Genomic DNA, 25524 nt, shown 5'->3' on the forward strand with positions numbered 1-25524 from the left:
GAAGTTTTGCTCCAGGAAGCAAATTAATCGGACAGTCATATACACAATAGGGAAGCAAATCCTGACACCCCCTTCTCCAAAAATAGATTCTCAAACCCAGACAAAATTGCAGGTAAGGTCTCGGTAGAGACTGCAGAGAGAGAAATGTTAAGACAATTATCAAAACAGTAGTTTCACCACTCCACAATTTCCCTGGATTCCCAATCCACTACATGATTATGTTTCACCAACCAGGGTAGACCTAGTACAATAGGCATAGGAAGTCAACTGTTCTGTATAACCGTGCTCCCCCATCATTAGCATCTTTCTGTCAATGTACAGTGTACAAAGAATGCTGTCAATCAGTGGTGTGGGTGGGGTTATATAGGGCTCGGCATGTTTGGTGTGGATGGACTTGAATGGCTGCACAGAGTTCTTGATATGCACTTGAGATTGTGAGTAGAGATGATCGAACCCAAGATTTGGTGTTTGTACCAAACACGGACTTTAGTTAAAAATCAGTGTTTGAGTTCGAAGTTCGGGTGCTTTACGTCTGCAAACTCCTCGAGCGAGCATCGCTGTGCTCGAATACGCTCGTTGCTCAGCCCAGTGCGAGCTGCTTGCAGTGTTTGAACGGTTTGCACTGGGGGTAACAACAGCATTATCTGATGTAGTGTGCATAAAAAAAAATATTTGAAAAACCCTGCCCTCCTGCCCCCAGAAGTAATATGTTTATGGCTGGCTGTATGTGGGTGTAGAGCCGAACTGTCCAATTAGCGACTTCCACTGGGGTTCAGGTCAAGTCTGGGTCCCAAATCGATCTTTATCTAAAGTTTGGCTGAACCCGTCAAACTGAACTTTATTGGGTCCACTCCTCTCTAATAGTGAGTCAACATTAGTGTCTCACAACAGAATTTTTTTTTTCTGAATGGGCAAAAATTCACATGGACACTCTAATATCTTGTAGAAAACTTTCATAGAAAAGTAGAAGCTCTTATAGCTAAAAAGTGGAGGTGAACTCCATATTAATGACTATGGACTTAAAATAGGATGTCCTAATACTTCTATCTATCTAATTTATAAAGCTGAGTGTATTTGTGTGTATGCATGTACAGTTAGGTCCAGAAATATTTGGACAGTGACACAATTTTCGCGAGTTGGGCTCTGCATGCCACCACATTGGATTTGATATGAAACCTCTACAACAGAATTCAAGTGCAGATTGTAACGTTTAATTTGAAGGTTTGAACAAAAATATCTGATAGAAATTGTAGGAATTGTACACATTTCTTTACAAACACTCCACATTTTAGGAGGTCAAAAGTAATTGGACAAATAAACCAAACCCAAACAAAATATTTTTATTTTCAATAATTTGTTGCGAATCCTTTGGAGGCAATCACTGCCTTAAGTCTGGAACCCATGGACATCACCAAACGCTGGGTTTCCTCCTTCTTAATGCTTTGCCAGGCCTTTACAGCCGCAGCCTTCAGGTCTTGCTTGTTTGTGGGTCTTTCCGTCTTAAGTCTGGATTTGAGCAAGTGAAATGCATGCTCAATTGGGTTAAGATCTGGTAATTGACTTGGCTATTGCAGAATGTTCCACTTTTTTGCACTCATGAACTCCTGGGTAGCTTTGGCTGTATGCTTGGGGTCATTGTCCATCTGTACTATGAAGCGCCGTCCGATCAACTTTGCGGCATTTGGCTGAATCTGGGCTGAAAGTATATCCCGGTACACTTCAGAATTCATCCGGCTACTCTTGTCTGCTGTTATGTCATCAATAAACACAAGTGACCCAGTGCCATTGAAAGCCATGCATGCCCATGCCATCACGTTGCCTCCACCATGTTTTACAGAGGATGTGGTGTGCCTTGGATCATGTGCCGTTCCCTTTCTTCTCCAAACTTTTTTCTTCCCATCATTCTGGTACAGGTTGATCTTTGTCTCATCTGTCCATAGAATACTTTTCCAGAACTGAGCTGGCTTCATGAGGTGTTTTTCAGCAAATTTAACTCTGGCCTGTCTATTTTTGGAATTGATGAATGGTTTGCATCTAGATGTGAACCCTTTGTATTTACTTTCATGGAGTCTTCTCTTTACTGTTGACTTAGAGACAGATACACCTACTTCACTGAGAGTGTTCTGGACTTCAGTTGATGTTGTGAACGGGTTCTTCTTCACCAAAGAAAGTATGCGGCGATCATCCACCACTGTTGTCATCCGTGGACGTCCAGGCCTTTTTGAGTTCCCAAGCTCACCAGTCAATTCCTTTTTTCTCAGAATGTACCCGACTGTTGATTTTGCTACTCCAAGCATGTCTGCTATCTCTCTGATGGATGTTTTCTTTTTTTTCAGCCTCAGGATGTTCTGCTTCACCTCAATTGAGAGTTCCTTAGACCGCATGTTGTCTGGTCACAGCAACAGCTTCCAAATGCAAAACCACACACCTGTAATCAACCCCAGACCTTTTAACTACTTCATTGATTACAGGTTAACGAGGGAGACGCCTTCAGAGTTAATTGCAGCCCTTAAAGTCCCTTGTCCAATTACTTTTGGTCCCTTTAAAAAGAGGAGGCTATGCATTACAGAGCTATGATTCCTAAACCCTTTCTCCAATTTGGATGTGAAAACTCTTATATTGCAGCTGGGAGTGTGCACTTTCAGCCCATATTATATATATAATTGTATTTCTGAACATGTTTTTGTAAACAGCTAAAATAACAAAACTTGTGTCACTGTCCAAATATTTCTGGACCTAACTGTATGTGTGTATGTACAGTATGCGTGTATGTTTGGATCCGGGGTTGCTGCGGCTCGAGGGTCTCCGGACGCGGGGGCTTACAGCCACTCGAAAATAAAATGGGATTATTTACAGGGGATTAGTATTCGTGACGCCACCCGTGGTTCAAGGTAAGGGGAGTACTGCCGCTGCCAATGGGAGTACCCGGGGGAGATGGAGTGGGGCAGCCAGATGACGTTCCCTCCACGGGTAGGGGAGGCCCCGGGACTCTGGATGGTGGAGGTGTAGGGAAGGGGAAGCGTGGTGCAGGCCAGGCGGGCAGACTCAGGGGAGAGCAGCGTACTCACTCAGACCGTGTGGATGTTGGTGTGACCATTAACCAGACTCTGACACAGTAGTAAACCAAGTCTCTGGGTGCCGCTGTCACTCTGGGGAGTTCGTCCGGGAATTCGTCCCCGCTGGTATTGCTGGCGGTCTGGAGCCTGCCTCCATGCACTAGTGTTTAGACGTTTCTGAGTGACCCCTTGGCCTGAAGCTGTCGAGGTCCCGCTCCCTATGGTTAAATAGGGGAGCTGTGCTCTCGATGGCTGACACTTGGGATTTCAGTGGGTCGCATAAGCTGGAAAGCCCTATCCCCCTCGTTGTGTTGGTGCCTTCGATCTCTGAGCTCTTGGGGAAAGTTCATAAAGAGACTATCCTCCACAGGTTAATTATCAGGTTGCGTGAAGCTATACCCTAATCTAGGGTCCAGTACCCTGCCGTGCTCGGTACCGGTCCGGTTACTAGATTTCCCAGTGCCGACCGTTTTCCAAAACTAAGTCTGGGCACCCTTCTCCAATACCCTGCGACCGGGTCTCCGACTCCTCCGATCCCAGACCACCGTCTGCGACCTAAAATACAGCAATAATACCTAAAATATAACTTTTAATAATTCCTCTAAAAATAGGGAAGGATCACCTTGCCTATGCATAAAAATAAACACAGGGAATGAATCATCTGCTGGGATGCTCCCAACTTCAAGGGGAAACCAGCAAACCCTGTGAGGTAGCAAACACACCTTGAATACAATTGGTGTTAAAGCAATATAACCTAATCAACCGGATGTGTAGTTTATATAACACAGCTGCTTATTCACACTCAGTTGATATCACTAACAGCAGCGTCATCCATCGGATTATTAACCACCGGTTAAATAATAGCAAGGAGTCCTAATTGGACCCCAGCTACCAGTGCAATTAATGATTATCTCACAACCGGTTGATACTGAAAAACAATAGCCAGGAATGCAATCTCCATAGGTTAACCTGATGCTCTCTATCAGGGAACAATCTCACCCAAATCCTGGTGTCTTGTTTCCCAGAGTGTCAGTGTGTCATCATATTCGGCGTAATCCAAAAAGACCTTCATTAAACCGGTCTAGGACCCCTTATGAATAGACCCACTTCTCCTCTCCCAGACTCTCCTCCTCCCGACGCGTTTCCTGTGTATCATTCATCAGGGGAGCTTTAAGGAGTAGACCTAAACTGGGTTAATCAGGCGGTCACGGCGTTAGTCCTGTATGCCGGCATACAGGACTAACTCCGTGACCGCCTGATTAACCCAGTTTAGGTCTATTCCTTAAAGCTCCCCTGATGAATGATACACAGGAAACGCGTCGGGAGGAGGAGAGTCTGGGAGAGGAGAAGTGCGTCTATTCATAAGGGGTCCTAGACCGGTTTAATGAAGGTCTTTTTGGATTACGCCGAATATGATGACACACTGACACTCTGGGAAACAAGACACCAGGATTTGGGCGAGATTGTTCCCTGATAGAGAGCATCAGGTTAACCTATGGAGATTGCATTCCTGGCTATTGTTTTTCAGTATCAACCGGTTGTGAGATAATCATTAATTGCACTGGTAGCTGGGGTCCAATTAGGACTCCTTGCTATTATTTAACCGGTGGTTAATAATCCGATGGATGACGCTGCTGTTAGTGATATCAATTGAGTGTGAATAAGCAGCTGTGTTATATAAACTACACATCCGGTTGATTAGGTTATATTGCTTTAACACCAATTGTATTCAAGGTGTGTTTGCTACCTCACAGGGTTTGCTGGTTTCCCCTTGAAGTTGGGAGCATCCCAGCAGATGATTCATTCCCTGTGTTTATTTTTATGCATAGGCAAGGTGATCCTTCCCTATTTTTAGAGGAATTATTAAAAGTTATATTTTAGGTATTATTGCTGTATTTCAGGTCTTTCATATTGATATACCATACCAGTGGCTGCATTATATATCCACCGTCTGCGACCTAGCCAAAGTCACCCAGGGAGCTACAACTCCCTCAGCTCCTCACTCTCTGAGGGCTACTCTAAACTGACTATGTCCCTCCCACCAGTCTGCCTGACCCCTAGGCAGGTGGCCCTTTTCCAGCTAGACCACCCACTGGTGTGCCTGACAGGGTGTGGTGTGAGGTGTGGCTAGGATTTGAATGCTGATGGAAGCAATACCAATAATTAGGATCCCAGAATCATGGAGGGTGAGTTCTGCACCATAAGAAAAAGGAGTGCAGTTCCCCGTGACACCCTGATGAGGTCAGGGGCATCACACTTACATTAAAGTCAATGGAGCTGGAAGCTACAGGTCATTAATAGGAGCTCTGATTGGTTGTTGTTAGCAATGAAGGACATTCTTAGTATAAGACAGCTTATGTGTCAGTTAATATGATTTTGGTGGAGAGACAGACAGAGAGAGACAAACAAACTACTGTGACGGGGTATGTGACTGAGCAGGCAGAGACGGTAGGCCGGTTAATAATTTAAAGGAACTTTGTTGGGAACGGGAGAAGATACCACCAAACATCAATATAGTTCCTTACAGTCATTAACAAAAGAACAGGGTCCGGGGGCGCCACCCGGTAATCCAACACCAAGGAAAATGCAACAACAGTCCTTAGATGAGTTCCTTAAATCAAGCAGCGTGGCCGAGACAACACAGTCCCACATGGTAGCTGATCTTCAATGTCCAATAGTCCATACAAGGGTATCAGGACCTGGCCTCAGAAACAGATCCCAGCCCTTCACCAGACACAGCATCAACTAACACCCCATACATGTGTCTGATTCCTCCACCTCTTTCTAGCTCAGCCCCCTGCAGAGGGGAACAGTGTACACACAACCCCCACAGATACAGGACTATGGATACTGCTGGAGGCCTGATTACATTATGCTCCCTGGTTAGGGAAACACACTGTTATACAGACAGACAGAGAGAGACAGACAGACTGAGACAGACAGACAGAGAACAGACAGAGAGAAAGAAAGAGAGAGAGAGACAGGCAGAGAGACAGAGAGACAGACAGACACAGAGACAGACAGAGACAGAGAAACATAGCGAGACAGACAGACAGAAAGACATAGACAGACAGAGAGACAGAGGATAGAGACATAGAGAGACAGACAGAGACAGACTGAGACAGACAGAAAGACATAGACAGTCAGAGAGACAGACACAGACAGACAGACAAAAATAGACAGAAAGACAGAGAGACAGACAGAGACACATTGAGAGATACAGAGATAGTCAGAGAGAGATAGAAAGACAGGGAGAGATGTGTACAGAGAGAGAGAGGGATGGATAGAGAGATCGATAGAGAAAGAGATGGATAGCGAGGGGCAGATACAGAGAGGGTGTGGGGGAGAGACAGAGACACTTAGCATGCACTATTATTTTCATTATCTGTTTTACAGATAAAAAGTGTAACTGCAGACAGCTCTGCACCCTGTGGTATGTACATGGACCTAGTCATATTCCCATATTGCCGAGCGGACTAACCTGGTAATCTTAATGTTCGTTTGAACCTGCCCTAAAATCTATGAAAATGCACACCAATGCATGTTTCCATGCAACTTATCCACTATATTACTTCCTGACTTCCATATCGCATGCAAGTTGCAGTGTGATCTTGCAGTGCGTGCAATATGTCACTGTGCAGCCCCAGCTGAATAATGTATCGTGTATGTATGCGGTATTTATAGATGGGGGCTAATTACATCCAGGTCTATATACCGGCTGTTTAAAATTATCTTTAAAATAAACTCCTCATAATCCAACGCCAAGTCCAACATCAACCTGCTACCATATGCAACCCAGGGCATGACAGCTGAAGGACACTGATGTTTGCTGTCTGTGTTTGCACACGTGGGCTGACTTCCTGAGGACATGTCCTTTTCTGGCTGTCACATTGCATGTTCATCAAGTATCCAATGTCAGCAGGGCAGGTGGCAGGCTGAAGGCCACTTCACTGTTGGTGGGGACCCACTGTGTGCCTTTTATATGCCAAACAGCTGATTTACATGACAGGACCTCGCATCCATGTGGATGGCCAGGCTTCTTTATGCACATTTTTTTGGGCTCTCCTACATTTAACTACTAGTTACTTCTATATTTGAAACACAGGATGTGGTGGCCATCAACAAGTTATCCTATTGGTAATAAAAAGCTTTGTAGCAGTAAGGCAATGTTCCCACGATGAGCTTTTGCTGAGATTTGATATTATTATTTATTTATAGAGCACCATTAATTCCATGGTGCTGTACATGAGAAGGGGTTACATACAGAATACATATACAAGTTACAATAGACAGACTAGTACAGAGGGATGGGGACCCTGCCCTTGCGGGCTTACATTCTATAGGATTTTGGGGAGGAGACAGTAGGTGGGGTGTTGGTGAGGCGACAGTTCCACACAGTGGTGAGGCAGCAGCTCCACACAGTGGTGAGGCAGCAGCTCCGCACGGTGGTGAAGCGGCAGCTCCGCACGGTGGTGAAGCGGCAGCTCCGCACGGTGGTGAGGCGGCAGCTGTGGTGGTGGTGAATCTCTGAACAGAGGAGTTTTCAAGTTCCGTTTAAAGCGTGCAAGTGAAGCAGATAGTCTGTCGTGTTGAGGCAGCAACTTGCAGAAGACGGGATGCTCAGGAGAAGTCTTGGAGGTGGTTGCAGCATTTCTGCGCTAATTATTGTGTAAATTAGGTAACTTGCGTTTTTTTCATTTAGTTTTATTTTATATGCGTTTTTATCTAATTTTTGAGGCTGCAGAGTTTGTCTTGCTTCGTTTTGGAAACTTCTAGTTATTCATCTTTGATAAAACTTTATGGCTAAAGTCATGTGCCAATAACGCGTTTTGTATGCATTTCTGCCATGGATATGCATTGAAAATGCCCACACATTTTGTACCTGCAAATTTTTAGCATCCAATACAATGCTAAGGAGAAAGCCAAGCCAGGGGTCACAGGTAATGACACCACCACACCCTACACCCCGGATAGGTACACCAAAGCTACACCAGAAATCCTTGTTGCCTTCCTCCAGGGGCTGATGTCCACACCAGGAGGTGGGCCAGGCAGTTGGCTCCGCCCACCGAGGAGTTCACAGTGTCCTGGAGGCGGGAAAACCCGGCAGAGGAGATTAGAGTTGAAGTTGAAGAGAGAGGGAGTTTGAAGTGGTAGAGGAGCAAGGGAGAGGAGTTGAAGTGAAGGAGAAAGTGACAGTTTGAAAAGCCTGAAGTTGGTCCGGGTGTGTGCCCCGGACTGAGACAGCAAGGTTAGCAGACGGTGGTGACCGTCTGCAGGAGAGGCTGATCGGAGGTTGCCGAAAGGACCGTGGACGGGTGGTGGCCCGGCGGTACCACACCGGTATACAAGGAGAAGCCAGCACCATTGGCAGGGGCCTTTCGGATCCCGGCAAGGCTAGGAGTCACCGTGAATTTGCCAAATCCGTCAGTGAAGGGGACCTCCGGGTCTCCCAACAACTAAGTCCCGATTGAAGGCAACAGTCCAACCGTAGGAGAGAGACACCGCCACCGCCAAGGCACCAGTTTCTCAGGGCCAGCGCCTGCGGGCAAAGAGGGGCTCCTCCGGCCCATATCCAAGTCGGGGAGCGGGTTACCGGTGGGAACCCATCGCTACCAAAATTACACTAGGTGCAGGGACAGAGACCAACTACCGGGGAAAAGCAACAGCAGCCGTCCGTGGGAACCGTCTTTCCAGCCGTGTGTTTTACCGAGAACTGTGTCATCGTCTCAGGCTGAGTGAGTACCACCGTGCCGTGCGGCACAGCGCTGCCCCCGCGACCCTGCACCTCACCAGGCCCCGCACCTGGCCTGCCATCCCTCATCCTTCACCCCATCACTGGGCCCCGGGACAACCAACCCCTACCCACGGAGGGGGGAACTAACAACTCTGCTGCTCCCTGTCACCGCTCCCGGGATCCCCATACAGAGCAGCGGTGGTGTCCACACAATCACCACAACCGTGGGTGGCGTCACGGACAATAAAATCCCCAAAACCAAACCCCTTTTCACTCACGGGCGAGGAGCGCCGCTCGAGTCCCCGGGATCCGGCCCATCGCTCGAGCCACCTAGCAGCAGAGGCCGCAGCAGTAGCGGCAGCCGGACCCGAGCAGAGGGAGAGCGCAGCGTCCCCTCCTCCGCCCGCAACATACCCATAAGAGAAATTGACATGTCGTGGATTTAAAACATGCACCGCAGGTCAGATTATACTTGGTTAAAGAGAAGCACAGTGGGTAGGAAATTTCTTTAAATCCATCCACTTTGCTGGAAGTGGGACTGTAAAACGCTGCATTTTTGTAGGAGCTAAAATACACAGCATGGAAAAACTCATCAAAAACTCATTGTGTGTCCGTTTTTACCATCAGTCTCCTCAATGTGCTGTCCATGTGTCCTTTTTACCATCAGTGTCATCAGTTAACAGTCTGTGTTTCCACTTTTACGATCAATATCATCAGTGTATGGTCCGTGTGTCCATTCTTACCATCAGTGTGTCATCAGTGTTTAGCCCGCGTGTCCATTTTTGGCATCAGTGTATGGTCCGTGTGTCCGATTTTACTATCAGTGTCATCAGTGTACAGTCCGTGTGTCTGTTTTTACTATCAGTGTCATCAGTGTATGGTCCGTGTGTCCGTTTTTACCATCAGTGTCATCAGTGTATGGTCCATGTGTCCGTTTTTACCATCAGTGTCATCGGTTTATGGTCCGTGTATCCGTTTTTACCATCAGTATCATCAGTGTACGGCCCGTGTGTCTGTTTTTACCATCAGTGTACAGTCCGTATGTCCATTTTTACCATCAGTGTATGGTCCGTGTGTCCATTTTTACCATCAGTGTGTCATCAGTGTATGGTCCGTGTGTCCGTTTTTACCATCAATGTCATCAGTTTATTGTCCGTGTGTCCGTTTTTACCATCAGTGCCATCAGTGTATGGTCCATGTGTCTGTTTTTACCATCAGTGTCATCAGTTCATGGTCCGTGTATCCGTTTTTACCATCAGTGTCATCAGTCCATGATCCATGTGTCTGTTTTTACCATCAGTGTCATCAGTGTTCGCCCGTGTGTCTGTTTTTACCATCAGTGTACATTCCGTATGTCCGTTTTTACCATCAGTGTACGGTCCGTGTGTCCGTTTTTACCATCAGTGTCATCAGTGTCTAGCCCGTGTGTCCATTTTTGCTATCAGTGTACGGTCCGTGTGTCCGTTTTTACCATCATTGTCATTAGTGTACGGTCCGTGTGTCTGTTTTTACCTTCAGTGTGTCATGAGTGTACGATCCGTGTGTCCGTTTTTACCATCAGTGTCATCAGTTTATTGTCCGTGTGTCCATTTTTACCATTAGTGTCATCAGTGTACGGCCTGTGTGTCCGTTTTTAGCATCCGTGTCATCAGTGTTCGGCCCATGTGTCCGTTTTTACCATCAGTGCCATTAGTGGATGATCCATGTGTCCGTTTTTACCACCACTGTCATCAGTTTATAGTCCATGTGTCTGTTTTTACCATCAGTGTGCCATGAGTGTACAGTCCGTGTGTCCGTTTTTACCATCAGTGTCATCAATTTATGGTCCGCGTGTCCGTTTTTACCATCAGTGTCATCAGTGTATGGTCCGTGTGTCCGTTTTTACCATCAGTGTATAGTCCATATGTCCGTTTTTACCATCAGTGTCATCGGTGTACAGTCCGTATGTCCGTTTTTAACATCAGTGTGTCATGAGTATACTGTCCGTGCTTCTGTTTTTACCACCACTGTTATCAGATTATGGTATGTGTGTCCATTTTTACCATCAGTGTGTTATTAGTGTACTGTCCGTGTGTTCGTTTTTACCATCAGTGTGTTAATAGTGTACTGTCCGTGTGTCCATCTTTAACATCAGTGTATGATCTGTATTTACCATCAGTGTATGCTCCGTATTTACCATCAGTGTGTGCTCCGTATTTACCATCAGTGTGTGCTCCGTATTTACCATCAGAGTATGCTCTGTATTTACCATCAGTGTGTGCTCCGTATTTACCATCAGTGTATGCTCTGTATTTACCATCAGTGTGTGCTCCGTATTTACCATCAGTGTGCGCTCCGTATTTACCATCAGTGTGTGCTCCGTATTTACCATCAGTGTATGTGTAGCGCTCCTGAGACCATCAGGGTGTTACAAGGTTCTGCATCCTCACCAGGATGCAGAGCCTACCCCCTTAGGTACCCAGACCCCAGTCCCCTTACCACAAAAACCCCAGGTAATCCCAGTTTTGATCAACAATCCCCCAGACAATGGTACTTAGCTAGAATGGGACCATGGATGGCTGCCTAGAGGTGGAGCCACTCCAGTCCACTAGTTGACCAGGTGGGAGGGGCAGACTGTGGTGGAGTAATCCCAGAACTATGAACCGACGAGGTACAGGACCCTAGGACAGGAAAGGGCTTCAAGCCGACTTGTTAACACCTGCACAGCAAAGGAGACCATCAAGGGCCTTGCTGACCCTAAAGAATCCGAAGACTCAGTAGCAAAGAGAGAGCCGGGGACAGGACCAGAGACTCCCACCCCACAGGGTTCACGCTACCGTCAGGCGGACAGAAGTAGACAAACCACAAACCGGGGACCCCCAGTGTTCCATACCATGGGAACCCACTTACCAGAGACAGGTGCAGGGGAAGAAGGTACCAGAGAACCAGACTGGCACTGGGACAAAGGGGATCTGGAGGCGAAACCAGCCGGCCTCGGGCAACCAGTTAACACCTCAAGGAACAGTGAGTAAAACCAATTCCACAGAATACCTGTCTGGACTCCTTCTTCCGACGGCCACTGCACCATACACCCACTGGGGAAATACCCTACTTGTGGAGGGACTACCATACTAGCTGCTGTACCATCAGCCCCAGTAGAGACACTGCAGCGGCGGCTCCCTACACTTAGCTGCAACACCACAAGTGGCGTAACGAATAAACTCTATTCAAAGGGCCCAAGGCACGGAACCAGGTAACGGCCACCATCGTGACATTGCCAATAGAGACACTACCCAGAACCGAGTACACCATATCCCTGGGTGCTACATTTGCTCCGTATTTACCATCAGTGTGTGCTCCGTATTTACCATCAATGTGTCCTCCGCATTTAGGCTATGTGTCCACGTTGCTTTTCCCTACTTGCAGTTCTAAATGCACGTTTTGTCCTTAATTGAATTAGCCAAAGTTGCCTTTTGCAGAACTTTAGCGCTGAAAACGCATGCATATTTGCCGCGTATTTGATGCGTTTTTAGCGCTTTTTGAATGCTTTTTCAAATGCTTTTTGACACATGCGTTTTGAACATCAAGACAATGATAAATAAAGTTACAACAGTCAAACCAAATGAAAAAAGAGAAAAAAAATGGGCACATAAATATTTGTATGAAAAAAAAGAAAATAGCAAGATTTAATAGAATTATAGCGGTTATTTAATAAAAAACGGAAATATAGCAATAAAATGATAATTTTCTTTAAATAAATTGTCGGACTATGTGTGTGTGTAAAGGGACATATGAAATCATTATTTTGATGTGCAAAAAGCATGCGTTTTAGTAGTCCAAAACGCATGTTTTCTGCACCTAAAAAGCAGGTAAAATGCTGTAATTTTGATGTTTCTTGGTTACTCCCTGTTTCTAATTGACTTCTATGTTATCTAAACACACCTCAAATGGCAAAAACAATTGACATGCTGCTTTTTTAAATGCATGGTTTTTGCCACAAAATATGCAAATTAAACGCAGCATTTTGAACTGCATGGTGGGCACAGGAAAACCCTATTTCCCTTAGACTTTGCTGGGAAATCAAAACGCAGCCATTTTGGCACTAAAAAGGTGCAGTTGAAAACGCTGCAGAAAAGCATGAAAAAACGCATCGTGGTCACATAGCCTTACCATCAGTGTATGCTCCGTGTGTCTGTTTTTACCATCAGTGTCATCAGTGATTTTCATGGATGGATAAATGAATAAATGATAAAGCTTTTACTATACTTTGCAGTGGTAAATACAGACAGCACACTGATGCCCTCTGTGTGCTGTACTTGTTTTTCATAGACCCAATGACTTGTACTGGCCCTCGTTAGCCTTGATATCCAGAAAAAAACAGATGTCTCACGATCTATATAAAAGCATGGACATATGACTAGCACCATAGATTATAATGGTTCCTTGTGGTACCCCTGAAAAAAACACGTATAAAACATAAAGAACGGGACAAATCCAGGAATTTCAACATTAAGGCCCTGTGTGCACGCTGCGGGTTTACCGTGGATTTGCTACAGAAAATGTGTCTAACATTGCTGCAGTCATTCCTTAGCAAATCCTATGGGTTTTAAAAAATGCTGTGCGCACACTGTGTTTTTTTTATACCCGCGGATTTATACGCAGATTTTCCACTGTGGAATCAATGAGCATGTCACTTCTTTTCCGCAGGTACCTGCGGTTTTTGCCAAAGATAATGGTAAAAATCCGCGGGGACCAACTTGCGGAAAATCCGCGGCAAAATCTGCGGCAAACCGCGGTAAAACCGCATGTGGATTTTGTTGCGGTTATGGTGCGTTTTTTTAACCGCGGGTGCGGGATTCTTTAAGAGGGTCTGTATTTTTCTTAAGAAAAAGGCACTTTCTTGTGCGCACATAGCCTAAAATCTTTGGTGAGTTTCTGATGTTGCAGATTTTCTCCGCCAATTAGGTTATTATATCTCGTTTTCCTTGCATTTTTATAGAGTTTTTGACACTGCAGGTTTTGTGTCTTTGTGTGTTTTAAATAAAGCTTCTTTTGTTTTTGATACTTCTTGGTATTTGGCTTTGACAAAATTTTATACATAGTCATGTGTGGATGACATATGCTTTTAAGCGGGCTTTACATGCTACGAGATCGCTACAGCGATCTCATTGGGGTCACGGATTTTGTAACGCACATCCGGCCGCTGTAGCGATCTCGTTGTGTGTGACTCCTTGGAGCGATTTTGGATCGTTACAAAAACGTCCAAAATCGCTCCTCGTTGATATGGGGGTCACTTCTCATATATCGTTGCTGCAGCGTGTACTATGTAGTTCGTCGCTCCTGCGGCAGCACATATTGCTTTGTGTGACGCCGCAGGAACGAGGAACCTCACCTTACCTGCCGCCGCCCGCAATGCGGAAGGAATGAGGTGGGTGGGATGTTACGTCCCTCCACTTTGATTGGGCGGCCGCTTAGTGACGTTGCTGTGACGCCGCACGGACCGCCCCCTTAGAAAGGAGGTGGTTCGCCGGTCACAGCGACGTTGCTAGGCAGGTAAGTAGTGTGACGGGTCCGGGCAATGTTGTGCGCCACGGACAGCGATTTGCCTGTGTCGCACAACCGATGGGGACGGGTACCCACGCTAGCGATATCGGTACCGATATCGCAGCGTGTAAAGTGGCCTTTAGTGCTTTTCCGCAGCGTAATTTTCTGCATTTAATGCAATTCTGTGGGGCAAAGCGCATATAAACCTCAGCGTATACGCAAGAGAAATTTGTATTTTGCGGATATCAAAAATAAACCTTAGGTCCGTTTACACAGGGTAAAAAAAGCATTGTGGATAGTATTCTAGAAATCCCATCCACTTTACTGGAACTGTAAGATGCTACGTTTTTTGCCAGAGCAAAAATAAGCGTTGCCAAAAGCTCATTGAGAGAACTTAACCCGCAGTGTGCATATTTCTTGATATCTCACTCAATGCCGTTGCTATAATAGTAATACGCATGTTTTTCACACAGCAGACAATTCGATGTATATTCACAATACAGGACATAACCATACAGTATAAAATATGCCACACACTGGTCAAAAATCGCTCTGAAATATGACATTCATGGTTGTATAGAAATGATATCCTTCCATTTGTGTGAGAATCTATAGCAGGCTAGCCTGTAGACACAGTATGTATATATCTTTTATAAAGAATGATCTGTTCTAGCTTTATACCAGCACAGATGGATGTCTGATCTGACTAATATGAGAACCTTCTTTCCTTTGCTTCCTGTATCCTATAGCCTAAGTAGAAGAAGTAGAAGAGCTCAGCTATGTGGCCATGTAATGCTATGTACTATGAGAGGGAGGTGTTTCCTGTAGAGTGGAAGGTCCACCCTAGGAGCTGGGAAGGAGGATTAGTTCCCTGCCCCCTTTTCCTTGTCTTCTTCCCAGCCCCCTATCCTCCAGCCCTCCAGGCTCCTCCAGCAGAGGCCCTGTAACCTCTTGTGTGGTAAGGAGCTGTTGCAGGAGGGCAGAGTATATTGTCTTGATTCTAGAGGATATACAAGATGGTGGGAATTCCAGGATCCTTCCAGTGTAAGTATCTTATTCTTCATTGTCTCACTCTCACTTGTTGGTTGGAGTTACTGTGTCCTCTAAGCTGTGTGCTCTACAAATGATAGTGTTAACACTAGAACTACTGAGGTAGTCATTTTGACTACTTTGCACTATGTATTTCTATATAGGTGTCACGAGTCCAGTAGTTCTAGTGTTAAAAAGTCTAAAATCCTGTGGATGGTAAGAGCACTTATTCCGGTGAACTCTTTATTGCCATATTCTTTTAACTCTTTCTTTCCAGGAAAAAAAGCAAACAGAAAGTATTCATAAACATGTACGTCATTGGTCCAGATCAGTTCTGGTTGTGAATGGTTCCTACGTCATAGTTTGCAGAATGTCCTTGGTGATGTCATGATGACGCTATGTTGGATAGGGTTGTTTAGATGAACCAGGTTGTGGCGGCTAAGTGGTTAAAGTGCTAATGTCCTTGTCACATTTGTACATATGTGATGTCTTGATGCTGAACCCATAGTTGAGGATGATCTTGGATAATCTTGGATTCTTGATTGCGTCATGACCGGATTGTTGGTTGAACTAGATGGACCGAAGTATTTTTTCAATCTATGTAACTATGAGACGTGCTTATAAAGTCTTGATCGACATGATCTATGGCCATCTGGGAGGGTCTTGTCACATCAATTGATCTTTTTATATGTGACATTATTGGACCAGCAGTCCTATAGTGGTTCTACATCTGGAACCACATGTTGGCTCTGATGTGATCTGTGCTGACTCCAAACTGTTGCTGAATGGACAGATGTTCTTGGAGGAGGATGATCTGATGGCATGTGGTGATGGTGAGCGGTGGCTGCATGTATCATGTGTGTATATATTGGATGTTAGTACTAGTCCGCGCTCTGTTCTATAAATATTATGTCTCCACTTGGTGTTCTGTTTATCTCCCCATAAAATGTAGAAGCATATACAATGTAGCGGTAGGTCCAGCCTCTATATACAGTAGCACAGGTCGATCCTTTTTTGGCTGTTGTCTAAGGGCCAGAGCACGCCGCCCATACTTCATCGTATTTACATTTCACTGGCGACAGTTCCCGAAATGTTAGGTAGGACGCCTTTAAACTTGGGTGGTGTTGGCCAAGTTATTATAGTTACGTTATAGGTAATAATAATAATTGTATTCATTTATATAGCGCTATTAATTCCATAGCACTTTACATACATTGGCAACACTGTCCCCATTGGGGCTCACAATCTAGAGTCCCTATCTGTATGTCTTTGGAGTGTGGGAGGAAACCCACGCAAACACGGGGAGAACATACAAACTCCTTGCAGATGTTGTCCTTGGTGGGATTTGAACCCAGGACCCCAGCGCTGCAAGGCTGCAGTGCTAACCACTGAGCCACCGTGCCAGATTCTGTAAATGGGGCTGGTAGTGAATCCAACAAGGTTTTACTCTTGTCTGTGCAGATCGTGCAACATGCAGTGCTGGTTTTCCCAAAAACAGACCCCATTATAGTCACTAGGATCCGTGGTGTGCCGTTAGGGAATCCAGTTTCATCCTCCTGTGATAAAACTGAAAACATAGCACAGATGTAAATCTCGTCTAATGCTATGGTCCCACGTAGTGCAAATGTTTTGGGTGTTTTTTTCCCTCTGCTCTTTTTTTGCGGGGAAAATCTGCACAAAGTGGAACTTTACAGTCTTGCAGCGCTGGGGTCCTGGGTTCAAATCCCACCAAGGAGAACATCTGTAAGGAGTTTGTATGTTCTCCCCATGTTTGCGTGGGTTTCCTCCGGGTTCTTCGGTTTCCTCCCACACTCCAAAAACATACTGATAGGGAGTTTACATTTTGAGCCCCAATGGGGACAGTGTTGCTGATGTATGTAAAGCGCTTTGGAATTAATGGCGTTATATAAGTGAACAAATATTATTAAATTAAACTGGACGAATAAGAAACCAACTTCAGCATCATAAAATCTGCAGCGTTTAACAGTTCCAGCACATTAGATGTGACTTCATGAAAACTCATTCCCACTGTGTGTTTAAAAGATGATGTTGGACTGTGTTTTGTTATTTTTTTGTTGCTTTTTTTCCCTTCTATGGGGAACCTGAAAAAATGTATTTTAAAAACCGCAATTGCAATTTAAAGTGCAGAATCCCATTGTTTCTGCATTAAAAAATTGCCAAAAACAACAACAAAAAAACAGAGAAAACTTATAAAAAGCAGCAGAAAAAAAAGTAAATGTTTTCCCAAATGGGGACATGATTGAATGTTCCTATAGCATCTATCAGCAGCACAAGCCCATAGGCACTGTAAAGCTGCTTTCACACATCTGGTTTTAGCAGTGCGGCTAAATCCGGCTCTAAAACCTATGCAACGGATGCGGCGAAAAAACCGCATCCTTTGCATAAGTTTTTACATGCGGTCCGTCCGGTTTTTGCCGGTTGCGGCATGCTACTGAGCATGCGCAGTGCAAAAAACGCATGCGGTGGCCAGATGCGTTTTTTGCCGCATCGCCCCGCATCCGGCATCCATTGGAAAAAGTGCCGCATTGGCTGGATGCGGCGCAATGCGTTTTTTTTTGCCAGACAAAAAAACGTGCCAGGCAACGTTCCATCCGGCCGCTGCATGGACTAAATATGCCGCATCCGACAAAAAACGGACCGAACGCAAGGCCATGCGGCACAATCCGGCACTAATGAAAGTCTATGCGGAAGAAACGCAACTGGCGGCAAAAAAAACCGGTTGCGTTTTTTCTGCAAAGAGCCGGATTGTGCCGCACAGCAAAAACCGGGTGTGTGAAAGCAGCCTAAGCAATCCTTGTTTAGTGTCCCTGGATTGCAGAGCTTGGTGACTAGAGCGGTGGGGACTTTACAGTATAATTTTGATAGCCATCGGCTGAATGATTGCTCGGCCTACAGCTATCTCAACTGACTTCCCCTTTTCTCTATGGGAACTTTTTGGGGAGGGTCAGGAGGCCCCTTATACAAACTATTGCCAATCCCACTGATATATGTGTGTAAAGCCGACTTTACTCTCTGTTTGGGAGCCCATATATGAACCTTGATCTGTATGTTCATATTTCGTGCAGTAGGTTAATATATAGAATACTCTTCTGTAGCAGCCATCTTTGTGGAACGCAATTGTTTGACATCAGAGCTCAAGTGTTTTTTGATAGATTTCAGTTTTATTTTCAGATTTTAGGGCTTAATATTATTACCAACCAGTTTTTTGTAGCTGCTGCTCAACCTTGACCATACATTAAAAATTAATATCGACGCATTTTTGGATGCACAAATGTTAAGAAGTAATCCATGAGCAAAGCAATTTACAAATAATGGAGTGGATTTGGCCACCGTAGTGATTTAGGTCCACAGACAAATGCCTGGCCACAAAACAGGAAGTGTAGCCATGGTGGCTTTGGGCCTACAACTTCAATCGAGTTAATAATTATGAGTTTATTAGCTATTTATTGACGGCTTTCATTTATGTATTATGGCATTTTGGAATGGCTTCCTAAGGAGGTATCCCATGTACCGACTTGTATAAATAGATGATATCTTGTATAGAGTTGCACTAAGTAACTGCAACCATATGTCTCCCTGTCTCCAGCGTATACAGTGAAATAAATAAGATTACCATGCGGACGGTATATAAATAGACATTAGGAGTCATACTGGTGAAATCCATTTTTTCTTTTACATTGTAACCTAAGTTTCATTTTTTAGGATTAGAGATGGAGCCAAAACCAAGTAGTAGAAATATGTTCTATGACTTAGAGCGAAATTCACCTCAGAGTAAGAAAGTTGACAAGAAGCCAAGGGAATGAAAAGTCGAATGCTGGCTGCTCTGCGGCCATTATCAGGCCCAGGCCTGGCTTGCGTTATGGTGTGTGAGGTTTCACAGAGCCAGGCCGTCTCTGAGAGCAGCTGCTATAGATTAACGGCCGAGACTCCATTGATTAGACAGGCACAGCTCGCCTGCATATAAATAGAATTTTTCTTGAAGTATTTTTTTTTCTTAAAGGGAAATCAAACTGTTTAGTGTGTGAGGGTCCGTCCATGTGGTTGTAGTTATACACATATGTAGCGCACATGTGTGCAGGTACAGGAGATTCATGCTCGCCATACATCTCTGGAGCCAGACAGTCTAGCTGCCAGATTTTACCTCAGGCTCCAGGATTTCTAGAGAATGATTTGTATAAATATGTCCGTTAATTGGTTCCTTCAGTTTTTACCTGTACACATTCCAGTTGTCTCTCAGGACTGACTATTCTGTGTCTAATCTACACGTTTACACAGTATTAAGTTGCTATTGGGCTTCATGCAAATAGCAACTGTTTTATAGTATAAAGAAAACACTATTGGTGCCAACATGTGGTCCCTTCACCTGGTACCACATTTCTATTCCATTGGTGAATACCTCTAATTGCAGCACACTAAAAGGGATTTTCTGGTTTTAGAAAACCCCTGTCCCTTGGCTGCAGTTTTTTACTTGCCGTCCCCATGTCCAGCGTTGAGTTCCACCGTTGCTCGCAGTGATTTCTATCTGCAGTGCTGATGCCACAGCGATAGCAGTGCAACCAGTACTTATTGGCTGTATCGCTGCCGATGTCATTAGCGCTGCAGACGATAAGGGTTCATTCAGATGTATGCATGGAATTAGTTGTTTTTTTTTTCATGGATAACCACACATACCCATTATAAAGTTTGTGAAATGTACTGTTAGGCTATGTTCACATTTCCGTTATTTAGGATCAGTCACAATCCGCCGCTCTGATAAACAACGCAATCCTTTTAGCGGATTCCGCTGTTCCCATATACTTGTATGAGCGGCGGATTGCGAATGATGCCCTGGCGTTGCATCCGCCGCCCGACTGATCAGTCGTGGAACGACTGACCGTCGGGCGGCAGGAACGCAGCATCTAACGTTTTTTGAGCAGCGGACTCCTTTTGTTTTCACTGCGCATGCGCAGATCTTGTGTTTAATCATTCAAATTAATGTCTCTCTCTCGGCGGCCGAATGATCAGCTGATCGCCTGGCGGCTGGCTTCTGTGAGCGATCAGCTGATCGGCCGGCTATTGTGAACGATCGCTCTCATAAAAGCCGGCTGCCGGGCGATCAGCTCATCGTTCACACTAGCCGGCTGCCGGCTTTTGAGAGCAATCAGCTGATCTCCCGGCGGGCGGGTTTTGCTCTGATGTGAGCGATCAGCTGATCGCCGGGTGGGTGGCTATTGTGAACGATCGCTCTCATAAAAGCCAGCTGCCGGGAGATGAGCTGATCGCTCTCAAAAGCCGGTCGCCGGGAGATCAGCTGATCGCTCTCAAAAGCCGATGTGATCGTTCACAATAGCCGGCCGCCAGCTTTTGAGAGCGATCAACTGATCTCCCGGCGGCTGGCTCTCATTTTTATACTGAAAGCATTTCACCAACGGAATCCGCTTTCTCATGACAATTCTTGTCACCCGTTGTACAACGCATCAGTCACAAGCGTCAAGCAACGCAGGTGACTGATGCAAAAAAACGGAAATGTGAACATAGCCTTGCTTGATTGATAGCAGCTACAGAATAAAGGAGGGAGGGAGGACCGACGGGGCGGAAAAAAACAGCAAAACCTGACCCTGCTATTAGATATTCTGTAGCTGCTATCAATCAAATAACAATGCATTTCACAAACTTTACTTGCCTATATTTCAAAAACTATACATCTGATCTCACAACTAAAGGTGTGTATAGAATCAACATGATAGTGCAAGTACAGCACTGGCTTTAGTTTATATTGGAACATCCCAGTGGTTGGCCCTCTTTAAGTTCATTGTTGTTTCTGATTAGTTTCCCCAGAGATAAGGCAAGGGTCTGATCATGACTTAAGGCCCCTTTACACACTGAGACTTTCTAGCGATCCCACCAGCGATCTCGACCTGGCTGGGATCGCTGGAAAGTCTCATAACAGTCGCTGGTGAGCTGTCAAACAGGCAGATCTGGCCAACGACGCAGCAGCGATACGGACCTGCAGAACGACCTCACTGGAAAGGGAACGCTATAGCACACCTATGGGCTGGGTCGCTATGATGTCATTGTAACGGTGTCAAACACACCGATACATGCTGCGCAGTGGGAAACAAAGGACCAAAGAATGGTCCTTAACGACTTGTAGCGATCAGCGACCTCACAGCGGGGGCCAGGTCGCTGATGCGTGTCACACACTGCAATGTCGCTGGGGAGGTCGCTATTACGTCACAAAACTGGTGACGTAACAGCGATATCGCTAGCGATGTTGCAGTGTGTAAAGGGGCCTTAAGGGTTATGACGTAGCCAGGGTAAATATCGGGTAACCAAGCAAAGCGCTTTGCTTAGTTACCTGATATTTACCCTGGTTACCAGCGTACGCTGCTAAAGGTACCTTCACACATAACGACTTACCTGCGATCCCGAAAACGATGCGACCTGATAGGGATCGCAGGTAAGTCGCTGGGAGGTCGCAGGTGAGATGTCACACAGTCAGATCTTACCAGCGATGCAGAACAATACAGATCGCAGTAGCGACCTGTATAACGATCTCAGCAGTCACTGTGACCCTGTCACACAGTGTCAAACACAGCGATGTGTCCTGCCCAGCAGGACATCGCCTTTGAAGAAAATGGCCTGGACCATTCTGCAACGATTAGCGATCTCACAGCAGGGGCCTGATCGCTGGTAAGTGTCACACATAACGAGATCGCTAACGGGATCGCTACTGCGTCACCAAACGGTGACTCAGCTGCGATCTCGCTAGCGATCTCGTTATGTGTGACAGTACCTTTACACAGAGTCGGTGCTCGTTGGTCTCCTGCCGTCAAACACGCCGATGTGTGCTGCACAGTGGGAGACCAACGAGCAATAAATGAACCAGAACAGTGTGTAACGATCAGCGATTTCACAGCAGGGGCCAGGTCGCTGCTTAGTGTCACACACAGCGAGATCGCTGATGAGGCCACTGGTATGTCACAAAACCTGTGACTCAGCAGCGATCTCGCTAGCGATCTTGCTATCTGAGAAGTACCCCTTAATCGCCACTCCCATTTGGAAATGCATATATGCTTGGCAAAATCCAGTTTGTTTGTGTGTGGGAGGAACATATGTTGGTCGCTTGGGCTAACCGCTAGTTAGAGTGGTGGGCACGTTTACTCATATTTGCCACGTAGAAAAACAGTAGAGAACTTAGAAGTCTGTGGGCACTATATTCGAGCTGTGTCTTACAGTCATGAGGTCTAAATCTCCCATATACACATTAGACTAATGTCGGCCAAACCTGCCAATAATGACAGATTTGTCCGTCAATCTAATTTATTAGGAATTCCGTCAAGTCCGATCTCACGTTGACGATCCTTTTTTTGCATCCTGTGATTAGCAAATAATTGGCTTTAGATTGCATTTACATAAACAATAATGCTGGGTCCAAGGCCACACAAGTAGACTATGGATACCACCATTTTAAATACATTGATAAATGGCAGATTTGTTGCACTTTTGTTTTCTTAGCTTAAATCACGTGGAAGAGGTTGTAGCAGGCCCCGGGATTTCCTCAAGCCTCATTCAGATGACTGCTATGGTTATGCAAAATTTCTGTATCAAATCTGCCATGTCCAAATTCTCTCTTCGGGTCAGCACACACGGCGAGTAATACAGAGCGAGTGGAATGCGATAAAAAATTGCATTCCACTCGGACCAATATTACTCTATGGGGCAGCTCCAATGAGCGATTGTTTTCTCAGCCCTAATCGGACTGAGAAAACAGTTGCAGCATGCTGCGGGTACAATGCGATCTTGTTCCACTGGCACCCATTCAACTCTATAGGGCGAGAGAAACATCGCATTGCTCTTGCGTTATACCGCCAGTGTAACGCGAGAGCAGTGCGATTCTCGCATCAGCCAACAATGGAGGAGATAGGGAGATAAATCCCTCCCTCCCCTCCACAGCGCCGCACCTCCCCTCCGCAGCTGTGGTCTGATCGTACGATCGGACCACAGTTGCATTACACTTGGCTCCCGCTGTGCTGTGAGCGTTTGCCGAGTCTTATGCAAGCACTCGCAGTAATCCCCGTGTGACCTCAGTCTTAATCTCCCGTATACGTTGGACTAAAATTGACTGAACTTGCCAATAACAAAGTGTATGGGGACCCTAGACGATTGATTTCTGCATGTCAAAACAGACTGGCGATGCTTCTGTTCATGGAGAACACAGGAGCACTTGGCCGAGTGAGCACTCTTGTGCATGGGAGAGACAATAGAGGTAGACTGTCTTAGACTGTACAGTATGTTATTTTTTCCCATTGAATTTTATAGCAGAAAATTGCATATGACCACAGCACGCACTCAAAAAACCATGTGGTGTTCAGATGCTTTGCGGTGACATCTGACTGCAGTGATAACATTTGTGCACATATAGTAAAGTCCCACCATACATGCAAGGTAGCTATTGGCTGCACGCTTGTTCAGCTGACTTCTACGTCAACTGATATCTCCATTAATGTGTAAATTTTGCCTAATGAGATTGTTTAATGAGGAATAAGTCACTCACACCACAGTTCCTATTTTTGTGCCCAACAGAAGGCAACAGGGACAGATAAACTGGTACCAAACCCACCAGCATAATACAATTATCATCAGTTACAGCACAAATCATTTGGGCACAGCAAATTTGATGGACATATCTACTAAATGAACCAAACAAGTTTTTATACGCAGATTTCCAAAAGTTAAAAAACAATATTCAAAAGTACAATGTATAATTATGAATTCATACAATATTAGCTGTTTATAGACATAAGATGTTTGTGGACAACGTGTGTAGAGTCGGCCATAGGTATTTGGTTTCCAGTAGATCTTTCCCGAAATGTTGGGATTGACTAACAAGTAGAGATGAGTGGACCCGTGGAAGTTCGGTTCGGCGGGTTCAGCTGGACTTTAGATAAAGTTTGGTTTGGGACCTGGACTTGAACCTCAATAAAAGTCACTAATTGGGCAGTTCGGCTCTCTGCTCACATGCAGCCAGCCATAAATAGATCACTTCCAGAGGAGGTAAGCAGGATTTTTTCATATATATTTATTTTTATTTGGTGCCTACTACACATCAGATCACGTTGTTGTTACCCGCAGTGTGAGCTGATCAAACACTGCAAGTGGCTCGCACTGGGCTGAGCACCGAGTGTTCCCAAACACAGCAATGCTCGCGCGAGTGGTTTGCATACGTACAGTGCCCAAACTCTGTTTTGTTTTTTTAAAGCCTGTGTTTGGTATGAACACCGAACCTCGGGTTCTCTCATCTCTACTAACGAGTATTTCATGTTGAAAATAGGTTGGTATAAATTTACACAACAGACCTTACAGTTAAGTTACCCCAAAAGTAGGTTTACAGTTGAATACTGAAATTCTGACATTTTGTGGGTTCACATTCACTGACACAATTATGTAACGTGATAGTGCTACAACTCAGAAGCAAAGCTACATTCATCAAACTGCTGTTCCAACAAGATGGGGCACCTCTTCATTCTGATTTTGAAGGGATTATATATATATATACACACACACCTTTCCACAGCATTGGATTGGGCGACGTTGTAGCATTGAATAGCCGCAATGTACACTCAATTTGACATTACTAAACTTTTTTTGGGGCGTAGTAAAGAATAAGGTTTTTGCAATGAAGCCCCAGACAATGAATGCATCAAAGTGGTATTCCCATCACCAAGCTCCTATCCCAATATGTATTAGGTGTAATAATCTTACTAAATGCCTCCAATTAGAAATGTGGTAAAGTTCTACTGATTAGCTATGTCTCTTACCTCATGTGCAGGGCATTACAGTATTTTAGGTAACCATGGCTACGACCACTAGCAACTAATTGTCAGGCTATAAGTGGTCATAACCATGGATACCACAGCTACAATGCCCTGCACATGAGGTAAGAGACATAGCTAATCAGGAAAACTATACTACATTTCTAATTGGAGGTATTTGCTAATATTCTTATTATTACTAAACCTACTACCTAGTGGGATAAGATCTTGGAGATGAACTCTTAAAGGGCACCAGATGCAGACCTGAATTTATGTCGTACTGTGTGTGACAGTGTACTAGGCTGGTTTGAAGATTATTGCAATGTTGATGGAAGACATTTTTGGAATTTATGAGATTAAACAATGT

General features: G+C 45.1%; 1 protein-coding gene across 3 annotated transcripts in view; it reads left to right on the plus strand.

Moving 5' to 3' along the window:
• The first annotated feature begins 15221 nt into the window (after window positions 1-15221).
• CBFA2T2 (CBFA2/RUNX1 partner transcriptional co-repressor 2) overlaps window positions 15222-25524 on the plus strand; it is a 48622-nt gene continuing 38319 nt past the window's right edge. For all 3 annotated transcript variants that reach the window (XM_075349926.1, XM_075349927.1, XM_075349928.1), the window contains exon 1: window positions 15222-15357. In XM_075349926.1, the coding sequence (XP_075206041.1) occupies window positions 15330-15357 (28 nt within the window). In that variant the 5' untranslated portion in view covers window positions 15222-15329. The remainder of the gene's footprint in view (window positions 15358-25524) is intronic.

The sequence above is a fragment of the Anomaloglossus baeobatrachus genome, chromosome 5 (genome assembly GCF_048569485.1).
Source record: "Anomaloglossus baeobatrachus isolate aAnoBae1 chromosome 5, aAnoBae1.hap1, whole genome shotgun sequence".
Classification (NCBI taxonomy): Eukaryota; Metazoa; Chordata; class Amphibia; order Anura; family Aromobatidae; genus Anomaloglossus; species Anomaloglossus baeobatrachus.